General features: G+C 47.6%; 3 protein-coding genes across 3 annotated transcripts; 2 read left to right on the top strand and 1 right to left on the bottom strand.

Moving 5' to 3' along the window:
- Positions 1-5,613: 5,613 nt before the first annotated feature.
- Positions 5,614-6,708, top strand: K441DRAFT_557894 (uncharacterized protein; the record flags this gene model as incomplete). The annotated part of the gene is made up of 2 exons (XM_067643394.1): positions 5,614-6,528; positions 6,586-6,708. 2 exons carry the CDS (start codon positions 5,614-5,616, stop codon positions 6,706-6,708), a joined length of 1,038 nt encoding a protein of 345 aa, XP_067504679.1.
- Positions 6,709-7,822: 1,114 nt separating this feature from the next.
- On the bottom strand, positions 7,823-9,403 carry K441DRAFT_659196 (uncharacterized protein). Its single transcript, XM_067648481.1, has 2 exons — positions 8,673-9,403; positions 7,823-8,623 (listed from the first exon to the last, which is right to left on the bottom strand). Exons 1-2 carry the CDS (start codon positions 8,917-8,919, stop codon positions 8,160-8,162), a joined length of 711 nt encoding a protein of 236 aa, XP_067504678.1. The 5' UTR covers positions 8,920-9,403; the 3' UTR covers positions 7,823-8,159.
- Positions 9,404-11,442: 2,039 nt separating this feature from the next.
- K441DRAFT_87848 (uncharacterized protein) lies at positions 11,443-12,462 on the top strand. Its single transcript, XM_067654506.1, has 3 exons — positions 11,443-11,810; positions 11,864-12,247; positions 12,435-12,462. Exons 1-2 carry the CDS (start codon positions 11,720-11,722, stop codon positions 12,169-12,171), a joined length of 399 nt encoding a protein of 132 aa, XP_067504677.1. The 5' UTR covers positions 11,443-11,719; the 3' UTR covers positions 12,172-12,247; positions 12,435-12,462.
- The last annotated feature ends 711 nt before the right edge of the window (positions 12,463-13,173 follow it).

The following is a 13,173-nucleotide window of genomic DNA, read 5'->3' as shown; positions in this document are numbered from 1 at the left end:
GTAACTAGATTTAAACGCAGATAGGTATCCCCTAGGGGTCTCCCCTATCGCCAATTCTATTTCTTTTCTTTATATTAGAGCTCCTAGAGAAATTCTAAAGCCCTAATAGTGGCACGCTAGGGTTTGGCTTTATAGATAATATAAACCTTATTACCTAGGGGGACTCCGTAGCGGAAAACTGTTAATAATTGGAGGCTGTATATAAATGCTATACTATATAGGCAAACCGATACAGCGCAACGTTTGCCCCTAAGAAGTACTAACTTATACATTTTATAAGGCGACAGCGCCACGCCACCGTAGACCTTGCGTCTACCGTGCGTATTACTGGCTGCGAAACAGCTCCCTAAAAAACCAGTATATGAGTCCTAGGGATTTAGGTAGACCCTAAGCTCCAGTAGAAAGAATAGATTAAAAAGGCGGCAAGCAAGGGCTTAGCAGCCTTTGAAGTAATGGTAAGAATTACTATATTTACGTAGGGCCAATTAATACACCGCTCGCAACTCCTATATACGGCCACTGTCTAACTAGTGATGCTATATAGCGCTTAAGTATAGGGAGTATAGGACAACGGCGGAACGCCGGCGAAAAGCCTGCTTAAACCGCTATAGAAGTTTTAAAATAAGTATCTCCGTAGGATTATAGGGGCATACTAGTAAACACTAATAGCCGTAATAGAGAAGGAAGCGGCTATTCCCCTAATCTAGCTCTATATTAAAACGACAGCTCTTTAAAGAGCCGCTAAGACAGCTCCTAATAAGGTAGAAAAGGAATTAGTAGAGGCACTTAATGGTATCTGGAAAACACTAATAAAACGCTGGCGAAATGTAAGACGGCTAATAGTACTATTAAAAGCGCTTAAAAACCGTGCAAAGGACCATGAGAATAAGATATAGGGCTTCCTTGTATACTAGAAGGATTGTGTAGAACGGGAAGCTATAATAAACCCCCTTAGGCGTAGCCAGCGGAACGCCGGCAGAGCGTAGATGGAGCGCCGCTATTATATAGGAGGTTACCAGCACCGCTAGTAGGCAACCACCCTTATCGCGAAATAGGTAGACTTAGAATAGCGCTAACGGTAGTAGGTAAAGGCTAAAGACCGCATAGAAATAATGTGGAGGACCCTATAGGGGAAACCTATAATCCTATTATATAAGGACTTAACAAAGGCAGAGGCTATAGCACTATTTCTTCTTTGTATAGAGGTAATAGGGCTTAATATATGGCTTATATCTATTAGAGTACTAGAGATTCTCCTATGGTACAAATGTAGCTAGATAAGGTAAATAGTTTACTATATACTATTCTAATGCCTATACTACTAAAGAGCGGACTTTATAGAAGAATGCGCTTCCGAACGCCTTTAAGAAGTTTTAAATAATAAAAGAAGCGCCTAAGCGGCTACAAAATGGCTAATATAATTAGGTGCCTTAACCCAGTTCTAAGCTATAAAGGTAATGGATATAAAGGATATAAGTGGATATTAGCCCTTCTAAAGTTTAGAGGACTAGTAAAAGGACTAGTAAAAGGAACAATGGCAAAAGGATAAGGGAAGAAGGGGCAGAGTAAGATTGTCCGCGAAGCGCGGCTAGTAAGCTTAATATGCAGACGTATAGATAGGAAGAAGGCGAGCCGCCGGTGCTCCGATGTCGGGACGCTATTGTCTCTCTAGCGTAGCCCGTAATTGGGTTTTCTCTAAACTAGAGTTTTTCCTATAGAAGGTATTGGCCTACGTGGACCCACTAGGGGGACCGGGACGAGCGGTAAATTGAATTTATTATTATTATTAGTTATATATATAGTAGAAGATATCTTAAGTTAAGCTAGGGCCTTATTAGATCTTAATTAGTTAAACACTATCTCCGCATTTAAGTTAGGATAGTTAGAGCCTTTAACTAGGCTGACTTTTTACCTTAATTAAATAACTAAACGATTAGTTATAGCACGTTGTCGCCGACTAATTTGATAGTCTTTGTCTAATAGTTAAAGTAGGTATATAGGCACCTATATTAACATGGACGCAGACTATATAATATAAAACTATTAATATATAGCTAGATGTATAGTTAGCCGTATTATTAGATATAGAGCTATATAGACGTAAAGCTTAGCGATATAGGGCCTAATATAACGCTACGGATGGAGCCTTAATTAAGAGCTATATATAATGCAGACTGATGTAGAGCTAGGTATAGAGCCTTAATATTAAATAACTAGCCGAACTACTAAGTCGGGCCGTAGTTTCTGCTATTTTAATTAACTGGCCTACTGTCACCGCTACTACTGCCGCTATTTTATTTAGCTATTTTGCCCCTACTATCTTAACCAACTACTCTGTCTCTACCGTTCTAAATCTATACCGCTACTAGATCTATTTTACTGCTAGATTTGCTAGATTTATTAGACTAACTAACCTGTTCCATTCTACTGTTTTTACTAACCACTATTTTAACTAACCGCCGCCGATTGACTATTTTACTGCTATTGTTACTGCTACTACTATTCTAACCAGCTATTCTACTGCTACTGTTTAACTGTTCCGTTCCACTGTTCCGATTATTTTACTACTACTGTTTTAATTAACTGCTACTAACTAACTACTATTGACCGTTTGCCGCTACCGAGTGTTCTACTATTAAAAGCTCTACTACTAGATGTCCTACTACTTTCTATATAGACCGAGTTTTTTTACCAACTATTCTATTACTAACTGTTTTACTTTGCCTTATTGCGTAAACTATCTGCTTTTTACTATTACTATTACTGTTACTATTACTACTGTTACTGCTGCTACTGCTATTACTACTACTATTGTTATTTCTAGTTTATTGCTGTTTTAGGTACTGCTAGTAGGAAAAGGGATACAGTAGAATAAGTTTTATAGGAGGGTTTACGGCGTATCTAGTAGATGTTTTATTAGGAGGAAGAGGTTTCTAGCGTTTTTTTAGGGATATGCTTTCCTTTTCTATTCTACTTTTGCTATTTTTTTGTTTAGCTATTCTTCTATAGTATAGAATGTTAGGGGACAACGTTCTTAGTAAGGGAGGTATATAGTAGGGTAAAATAGACTACTGCTTAGTGGCTTGGCATTTTCCTATATTTATAGAGCCTTCGGCTTCCCTTTTTCTTAGATACTACGACCTACTAGAATACATTCTTTCCTTTCTTCTTACTGACTGCTTTCCTACTAATTAATTACAACTGATAATAGACTAACTAACTAACCGACCAACCGACCGACTAATAGATAGACAGCATTATAACTTCCTATCTAAGAGGGACTACGTACACCACTATAATACTATAATTAGGTAGTAAATATATAATAAATCCTTATAGTAAATACTGCGGTAAACTTATTAATAGGCTAGGTATATAGGTAAATAAGAAGTTAATAATATAAATATAATAAGTAGAGTAGTTACCTAATAGATTAACTCTAATTATATTCTAAGATTTACTATAAAGAAGAGAACTATCTAGGTAGAGACTATGGTCCTTTAAATATATAATACTGCGCCTAAGAAATATACTAAGTACGTTAGTATATTAGTACGTTAGTACGTTATATATTTTTATATTCTTACGTTCCTATATTCTAAACTTATAATATAACTAGCTATATAACTCGGCTACCCTTTATCCTATAGCTTAATTGGTTCCATTACCTCCCGCACTATTTTAACTAACCTATATATCTCTCTTCTTAGTAGTTCTACTACTGCTAATATAAGGTCCGTAATACTTAGTATCTTAAAGCCCATCTTTTAGCACTAAGTAATTACCTTTTTAAGCCCTTTAATATTATAGCCGCTAGTAATTATAAATGGGCCTTAATTAATAAAGTTAACGCGTTAAATACGGTCCTTATTATAGTAGACGTTGTCTAGTATTACTAAGAGCTTTACCCCCCGTAGTAGCTATAAGGCCTTACTTTTTAACTACTATATATAAAGCTTGGTAATAGCGGAGATATCCCTTGCACTGCTAGTGTTTGATAAACTGTGGTCCGTACGCGACGCTCAGGAAAATCAATTTATTAACGCCTGACCGCCTACGAATGCAGTTGATTAATTGGTTGCGCACAGGCTATAAGTTATTGGACGAATCCAACAGTGTAAGGGATAGCTATTTATAACTAAGTATTAGACTATCTTATTAAATAGGGCGTCTAGGGCCTCCTTATTCTATATCTCTATTATACCTAAGCCTAACCCACTTAACTATACAAACTACTAAAAAGGTAGCGGCATTGTCTCGCGACTGGACGGATCGCCAGTTAGAATGCCTTATAAGCTCTCCAGCCCATACCTGCCATATAGGTAGCGTAAGGTCGTAACAATCTCCCCTTCCTTATCCTCTATAGCTTCCTCTCCTATAGTTACGGCTGCGGCTACCCCTACGGCTGCCTTTTCTCCTAGCTACCCTCCTACCCGCTTAGCTATTTTTTACCTCTTCTTTACCTACTTACTATCTTTCTATATCTCTTTCTATTTTAACTTGCGTTTTTAATAACCAGCGGCCCGTAATTCTTAGTTAACAACTTACTACTTTAAAAATAGGTAAAGCTTATCTTCCGTTACCCAGGCGCTATCTATATTACCTTTTAGTCTTATATACTAGTCTTTCTACTTTTTCTACCTTAGCTTATACGTCCTTATAGTATTCTTTAAACGCTAGGCCTTATAAATATCCTATAGCCGCGGTATTTAGGCTTTAAATCCGCTCTAGAGGCTATAGGGGAAAGAGGCTGGGGGGGACTTCCTTTAGCCGTAAAGTGGACTGTAGGGTAAGAAGATTCTTGGAAGATTCTATATCCATAAGAGGTAAGGGGGAAGACGCGTAAGCGCGGCGTGGGTAAATAAAGCTACCAAATTTATAAATATTAAAGGAGAAGAAGTGGGCTCTATATTATAGAATTAGAATTATAGTAGGCCTTTCTATATAAAATTAGAAGCCCCGTATAAGCTAGGAGTTAGTGTAGGCACGAGGACGGGAGAGGGTTGGAAAATAGACTGGTAAGGCAATAATAAGGTCGAGGGCGCGTAATAAGGACCTCTATACTAACCCGGTACTAACCTAGGCCTCAAAAACGCGTCCGAAAAGTAGGGGCCACCCCCCTAGGGGGAAGGTAATATATAGACAATATGTCGAGGACCTTGGGGGCTTATGCGTAACCCAAGGTTATACCAAGCCTAACCTAGACCTCCAATACCTTGAATTCGATCGTCCAGGAGGTCCTTGCATATAGCCACAGGCGTTCGCTACAATTACTATGTATAGCTAGTAGTAATTGTAGCGAAATCATCTTTTTTTTCCAAGGGGGTGGAAGCTGGTCACGCTTATAGCTGTATGATCAAAAGGCTGTTAAATAGCGTCGTCTCATGAGTTGTGGCTCAACGCCCGCAACTGAGACCCGCCCTATAAATCATCCGCATCGAGGACATCACAATGGCGGGCTCAGCGCCACTGCTGCAAGCCAGCAGCAACCGGAGCTGCAATGCATACAGGGGTTTTGTACATACACGTATCAATCTCTTGACCTCACCTTGACGTTGACATTGTACACACGCGCCCCTCCCACCCGCGCGACCACCGCACGAATTGAAGAGGATGCGGCATGCCAGCGGCGTCCTCGCGGGCCAAACCCTCCCCGTGCTCCTGCGGAACCTGACAATCGTAGGCCTACTAACCGCCACACTACTCTGGTCGCTCCAACCGGGCCCCTCCTTCGAACCCGCCGGCAAGCCGCACAGCAGCAGCAGCGACAGCCAAGCACCCGGCTCAAACCCCAACCTCACCGTGACGCTCGTCGTCGCCCGCCTGCGCAAAGACGACACGAGCTGGCTCGCCCGCGAGCTCCCCGGCTTCTCCACCGCCATCTACACCCTCGACGACGACGACGCCGCAGCCGCGGGCCCGCTCGCGGTCCCCGCGAACAAGGGCCACGAGGTCATGGCATACCTGACGTACATCATCACGCACTACCGCACGCTCCCCGCGCTCTCCATCTTCGTGCACGCGCACCAGCACGCATGGCACAACGCAGAGCTGCTGGACCGCGACATGGCGACGATGCTGCGGCGGCTGCGGCTCGGGCGCATCGTCAGCGGGAGCGGGGGGTTCGTCAACCTGCGCTGCGAGTGGGAGCCCGGCTGCCCCGCGTGGCTGGACCTGCAGTCGGACCCGGAGATCGCGTTCAAGAGCGAGGAGAAGGCGGCGCGGGCGTCGTGGCGCGAGCTGCACCCTGCGGATCCGCGGCCGGACGTGTTGGCGCAGCCGTGTTGTGCGCAGTTTGCCGTCTCGAGGGAGCGCATCCGCGCGGTGCCGTTGGCGGAGTGGGAGCGGTATCGGGCGTGGGTGGTGGAGACGAGCTTGAGTGACGGTTTGGCGGGGAGGGTCTGGGAGTATACGTGGCAGTGGGTGTTGGCGGGGACGAGCGTGCTGTGTCCGAGTGTCGAGGCGTGCTACTGTGAGAATTATGGGGTTTGTTTTGGGGAGGGGGAGGGGAAGGGGTATGAGCGGTGGGTGGAGTTGAAAGAAGGGAGGAAGAGAGTGGAGGAGCAGTTGCAGGAGGAGGAGAAGATGAGGGCTGAGGAGGAGGGTTGGGGGGAGAGGGAGGAGCTGGAGAAGTGGCTCGAGTTAGCTGAGGCGGAAGGAAAAGCGCTTGTGGAGGAGGCGATTAAGAGGGGTGATGAGATGCTGTGAAAAATGTACCCGTAATGTCTAAATAGATACGATGTAGTCACGACGAAAGCGCCTTCGACTCACGTGTGCGTATGCCAGCCCAGGGGTGTAGGTAGCAAGCATCGTGACCACACCACCCTCCTCAACTCCATCCAAGCCTGCCAAACCTACCGCAAATTACACACCACAACCCGAGCATCCCTCGGCGCCTACCCAACAGCCCGCCAAATAACAAGGACCGCACAAATGCTCACCTCCCTCCATCTCCCTTAGATCGGCAGCATCATCTACCACCCCAAGCCCCCTCACCCACCGCCTTCCCACAGAGCCTCCACAAAATCTAAATCACTAGCTGACATGCGTGCAACGCATAAGCCTCACGCCCTGCCCTCAGCCCTACCACGTCACCGGTGTCGTGCATACAACGCATGACATCTCCCCCTCCCACCAATCAAATCCTCCCCACTGCCTTCGCCCAGCCAAGCCCAAGCCCTCGTCACACTGTGACCCTCCACTCTGCCCGCTATTCGCCCGGGCGGCAACACGCTTCAATAACTCCCAGAAGCCAATATGTCAAAATACCGCGGAGGGCCTCAAACCGGGCGCCGGGCGCTTCGCCGTACCACTGTCAATCTTGCTGCCTGGCCTTTTTTTGTTTCCGCTAAGGCCGGCTGCGCGGCCGGCGCCTCAGTGGGTCCCGATTGCGTGTCTGCGGCGCTTGCGTAATGAGCGACGCTACTGCTGGCCCGCTTTTAATGAATTTTCCGGAGTCGATCGTGTGTGGAACTGAGTGGGTTGCTGTCTGGAAGCCGTTTCGTGTGGGGGCACACAGGACTTTTGGAGATGGGTAGGCGTTTTCGAGATTTCAGGATTGAGTGGAGGAGGGAGTCTTGTGGTGCTGGCGGTTTTGGGGTGGAGCAGCTGGGAGCCTGAGGTGTCAAGGTTTGCTTTGATTGATGGGTGACTGAGTACGGGAATGCCCATGGTCCCACAAGTCATCACATTGTAGGTATCAGCAAAGAAGGATAGCGAAAAGTGGTTCTGGCGCTCGCTAGCACCGCATTACAAGTGTGATAAAAATACATTTCAGAATGCTGGGAGAGCCGTTGACCCAGAAGCCTCATTGGGCGCCACATGCAATAACGCCGAAGCCATCAGTTATGCAGTGAAGAAAAAAAACCACTCCTAAACAACCCCACAATACCCTTGACTCAGCTGATTCAGAGAGTCGAACTTCTATCTGCCTTTCTCGGTTCCTGCATATTGATGCCCTCATACCATCTAGGTTTGTTAAGTGATATGGTCCCAAGCCCAGTAGATAGCTCGACCGAGCCACCGCTTCCCCGCCCTAGTTAGCGGGTCTAGTCCATCTATTACAGTAATACTTATTATTCCTCCAAACATGAAAAGTAAAGCGCGAAGCGCGCAGTTGTTGGAAATTATCCGCCCGGTTTGTGTTCTAGAGTCAGTAACTAGGAAGGAGGACCATAGATCCAGTATTGAGCAGCATATGGTACCGTGAAGGCAGTGCCCATTGACTCGCAGGTCGCAGGTGGTTGACCTCCAGCTGTCTCAAGTCGATACACAGTGTTGACACCACCAGTGCTGCCACCGTTGTCGATGAGATACAGCCATGGCACAGCACCTTCATTGGCTTCGCCAGGGCAGCTGCTCGTTGGTGCAGCCATTGTGGCGTTCTTCTTGCCGTTGACTTGCGGAATGGGTGGCGGAAGAACGTCCGACAAGCAGAAAGTTGGGACCATGGTGCTGGTGAAGAAATGGTTGCCAAGCACTTTGCTGTATCCTTGGGATTGCAGATAACCGTCAAGGATCTGGGGATAGGAGGACAGTGAAAGTGCAAGCCCAGAGAGGGAGCTGATCTTCCAAGCCGCCATAGGATCCGTATTCAATCTCGTGCCGAGATCATAGAGAGTTGCTAGTTCAGTCAGCGCTGTTCAAGACCAACTGAGTTCGGAGGAACATACCCAGAGCACCATCAGAGGCAGGAACGGCAGTTGAAGAAGGCGTCGCGCAGGTGTAATTCTGAGTTCCGATGCCAAGGCCAACAAACTTGAGAACGAGGCCAGTCGGTGGTGGGAGAGTAGAGCTGGGAATGACGAGGTTGTTGAGAGTAGAAGGGTTGGCACGAGGTATTCTAACAGGCGTGCCGTTGATTGGGAGAGTGAGAAGTGAGACGGCGAAGAGAGCCGCGGTGAGTGTTTTGGCGAACATGATGATTCTGTGAAGAGAGAATTTCCCGACAAGAAAGACGAGCTTTTATGACGCGCAGTATCGACTAAGGAAGCGTTTATTGCAGTGTGGTTGATATGAAACCAAAGTTCCAGTGAGGTTTATTGTTGTGGGAGAAAAGAAATCAAACAACAGACTGATAAATTGTAGGTAAAAGTGGTGAGAGGGTCGTGAGAAGGTCGTGAGATGACAAGTAGTGATTATTACAGTAGGTTAAGCTACGAAAGAGCAGGTGAGAAGAGTAGGTGAGAAGAGTAGAGTGTGGAGAGATGAGGTATGGTTGACGGGCAACTCGTGTCTAATTGAACTAAACCCTCCGCTGGTGCCTTCCCGGTTTGGCTTGTGCCTCAATGTCTTTCCAGCGGTCTTGCGGACTGTGGCATTTCAAATTATGGATCTCCCACGAACTTATACAATCCAACAGGCAACCCTGTTTGGCCTGGAAGGTGTGGCTGCGGGGGCTGGCACTCGGCCAAGGCCATGTACTCCTTCCATGAAGCGAGCTGCAGACGCTGCAGAAGCTGCAACGCTTCTAGATCCGTGCGTCGACATGGATACATGGATACATGGGTAGCTGGAGATATGGATCCACATGCTGGGAAACGGTCAATGAGATGAGCTTGCCCTGAAACAGCAGTGAGGGTGGAAGAAATGAGGAGCTTATATTCATGCAGGCATCCTGATACGCTGAGGCTAAGATGCGTTGCCGGATGGAGAGGGATCTGAGCATGGACAGCACGGTGACGCGAGCGGAGCGCCAGCTTTACTGAGCCGCAGCGCCAATGTCGTGTAAAGGTCCGATTCGCACAGGCACCCTCTTTCGCTCTGTTGCGCCCAACGGGACCATCGAACGACCATAGAACGAGACCATAAAACGAGACCATCAAACTGCTCCCTAGAGCGCATGACACTTAACATGGAAACTGGGGCTGGAAACAAGGCAAAAGCAGGAGTTGAAGTCGCCCGCCTTACCCGCCATCTCCTTAAAGTTTTACTTTCGGGATTTCCAAAAACATTTCCCTCAGGTACCTGCATACCAAGGACTCGATGATCAATGGTCCTTGCTTGCAACATGGGTACGGGATGTGCTATGGGTGTAAGGTGGTGGGAGAGTTCGAGAATGCAGCCAAAATGGCCCTCAGGTAGACCAAGGCCACGGCAAAACCCGCTGAGCAGGCGGGGTCTTTTCTTAGCAAAATCCCCGCTTCCGGAAGAAAAGTGAGCAAATTAATGCCTCAGCGCCCGATTTCAGCCTCCGAAATTGAAAAGGCGGGACAAGGGAACTTCTAAACGAAGCTGACCTCCGTCGCACTTGCGGCTAAGCGCATCCTTCGCGCCTCTCGGACCCATAGAAGCTCCCTCCTCTAAATCGGCGAGCACGAGGTCCGGAGCTAGGGCTCTCTCGTTCGCGAAGTCTTCTTCCAACAACCCTTCCCGTCCAAGCTCTAATATTGCTGTCCACGCGTGCGGATTAAATCCGTATTCTTCCCAGCGTTATTCTTCCAGCGTATGCGCTTACGGATGAAGTGCGTTATAAGGCCCTATGACTGGAGAGAAGAGTCCAAGGGAGAATATTGGGTTATCAGCCAAGGAAGCGAATAAGCTTGCATTCGCATTCGAGCGAGGGGAAGCGCTATTGATTCCGATTCTGCAAGTTGCGAGGATGACTGGACCCTGCGCCCCACGGACTCCCACCATGATTCAAGCAGGTTCGGGCAGACTTTATTCTTCGTTTCTCGCGAGGTCGGTTCAACTGGCTTCACGGGCCGTACCTGAATTGGGCATCTTAGGCTGAAGTGTTTCGAAACCCTTGAACCCCCTCGTCCGCGTCGCAGTGCCTTGACCTTTCGACGACGAACTTTGTTTCACCGACTCGGTCGCGAAGACTTGAGACAACAGAAGAAGCAACCTCCTAATTCCTAAATCCCGACTTGGTGGCCTTACCGGAAAAGCAGACTGCAAGCCGAACAATCTATGCCCTCTTAGGCCTGGAATGTTGGTGGCGGCGGCGCAATGTAGACACGGAAAACGTCTGAACCTCCCCGGCTCCTGCATCGCCATTCTGTCATTCCTACCATGCCACCACTATACCTAAGTAGATTTGGAAACCCTGAGAAGGCTCGAAACGCGACCGTCTGATCTCCAACTCTTGTAACTCTTCCCCACTGTGATGTACTTTGTTTCTCTCACGAAGTTCGAACCTCAGGAGGCTTGCAGGGCCCTAGGCCACGGCAACAATTTCCCGCATTGTTTGATGACCATCGTTTGTTAAACAGAATTTGCCCTAACTCCTCCCATCGCCTAAGCTTCATTTGAGCTTCATCTGAGCTTCATCTGAGTGTCGTCTGAGCGTCGTCTGAGCGTCGTCTGAGCGTCTTCAGAGCGACCTCAAGGGCTGTTGGCAGGATTGCCACATCGTGGCTGAATGCTTTCAACGCGGTCGGTGAGCTTTTGGTGCAATTCTACCAACACCAACAACAACAATAACAACAACCACTCGGCTCGGTGATCCTCCAACTGATCGGGGAAATATCACCTGTCGTGCTGCGCATTATACAGCCTGCACTTGCATCATCTCAGCCCTGACTCTGCATCGCCGCGTACATTCCGAGAGTTGCTAGCTCCAACATCTCCACATTCACCCTGGTCAAATATGCAAGACAAGGTTCACTCGACCTTCCGGCTATCTGCGGTCTATTGTGCCTCGTTCCGACAGATGCGACATCGACCCAACTTGTAGATTCGCAGCGGCGCATTCAAAAATTTCCCTGAGGATGACCGAATGATTAACGACCACGAGGCCTGTGCGGTGTTGGTTTGGATAGCTTTCATCCATTCAAGCAGAGTCTTCGTCCGGGCGAAATGGCGGTCGTGTATTACGCCCCGATATCGTCACCGCAGTGGATCCTAACTTACCCACCAGTAGTCCTTCTGATCATTTTGACATGTCAAAATCTGGTGGGGCCGCCAGCTCATCCCATCGCCCGCTCTGCCTCATGCGAGCTTCCCTTCCAAGCCCCCACCAAGCCTCCAAGGATTTCTGGATCTCAAGGCAGTCGTATTCGCTTGGCGCTGAACCGCAGAGCAACTGATTTGATCCTGAGGAAGGGCGATGGAAGAGGACAATGGAAGATGATACCCGTTTTGTTCTCAGTAGACGTCCATCTTGAGCTAATTTTACCCTTTGTCGTTTCTTTCATCTCTTTCAAGCAGTCAAAGGCTATTATCTCTTGACGATCCAATAAATGAGCGTACCGTGTCAGTCGTCGCTCGAAGTTCCTCACTAAACCACTTTCTCAAATTCTATTCAGTACGCTGGCGCTTCTTACTATTATTAGCATTTGACATCATCGCACAATCGCATTGCTAGTGTCTCCGAATATATCTCTACTTGCGCGCGATAAGTATACTTTCTTGTATCAAGCAAACGAGCCAACCAAACTATCACGTCAAGCTTTAGGACATCTATAATAGTAGTTTATATTAATTCATACTAGTTCCGATGGCGAGGAACCGAAGCCGCGAAGGACGCGGAGGCCAAGCAGGCCAAGGTAACTACGGAGGACAAGGAAACCATAGAGCTCAGGTGAATCATAGAGTTCAAAGAATCCATAGTTACCAAAGCGGTCATGAAAACCATGGAGGCCAGGGAGGCCAAGGAAGCCAAAGAGGCCAGAGAGGCCGTGGAGGTCATGGCGGTAATATCGGCCACGGCGGACATGGCGGCCCTGGAAGACGAGGGCGGGGTAGAATGTCAAGCGGACGAGGAAGAGGGACAAGAGGAACAGGAGGACGAGATGGAGGGCGAGGTGGTGGACAAGATTTTCATCACCCCCAAGCACCTCCCCGAAATGTATGAACTCCCATTTACTGGAACCATTCCACAGTAACGTCAAGACACTGCTAACAATCTAAAACAGAACGACAACAACGCACAATTCGGACCAGTTACGTGCAATCAATGCGAGAGACGAGGCCACATTGCAGCGAACTGCCGCGCTCAGCCGTTAGAAGAGCCTTGTTCGTGTGGGAACAGATACCACAGACAAAACCAATGTCCCAACCAAGGCAACCCGAACCGGAGCAACGGCGCTCAGGGTTCTCAGCCTCTCCGCTTCATCTGCCAGTGGTGTAAAAGCGAAGCCAACCACACAGCCGACAAGTGCAAAGACCGACTCGACTACTTCAAAGCGATGAAAGCCGGCATCGAAAAGACCTATGACCAGTACCCCTGGT

The sequence above is a fragment of the Cenococcum geophilum genome (assembly GCF_001692895.1).
Source record: "Cenococcum geophilum 1.58 unplaced genomic scaffold K441scaffold_18, whole genome shotgun sequence".
In the NCBI taxonomy this organism is placed as follows: Eukaryota; Fungi; Ascomycota; class Dothideomycetes; order Gloniales; family Gloniaceae; genus Cenococcum; species Cenococcum geophilum.
The sequence above is the reverse complement of the archived record's forward strand: the minus strand, read 5'-3'. Positions and strand labels throughout refer to the sequence as shown.

Bases quoted from the DNA above. Each gene is read 5' to 3' on its own strand.
- K441DRAFT_659196 (XM_067648481.1), bottom strand. From the start codon at position 8,919: ATGTTCGCCAAAACACTCACCGCGGCTCTCTTCGCCGTCTCACTTCTC. The intron at 8,624-8,672 runs GTATGTTCCTCC...TGACTGAACTAG, and splicing joins TGCCTCTGATGGTGCTCTGG to CAACTCTCTATGATCTCGGC.
- K441DRAFT_87848 (XM_067654506.1), top strand. From the start codon at position 11,720: ATGATTAACGACCACGAGGCCTGTGCGGTGTTGGTTTGGATAGCTTTC. The intron at 11,811-11,863 runs GTATTACGCCCC...ACCCACCAGTAG, and splicing joins CCGGGCGAAATGGCGGTCGT to TCCTTCTGATCATTTTGACA.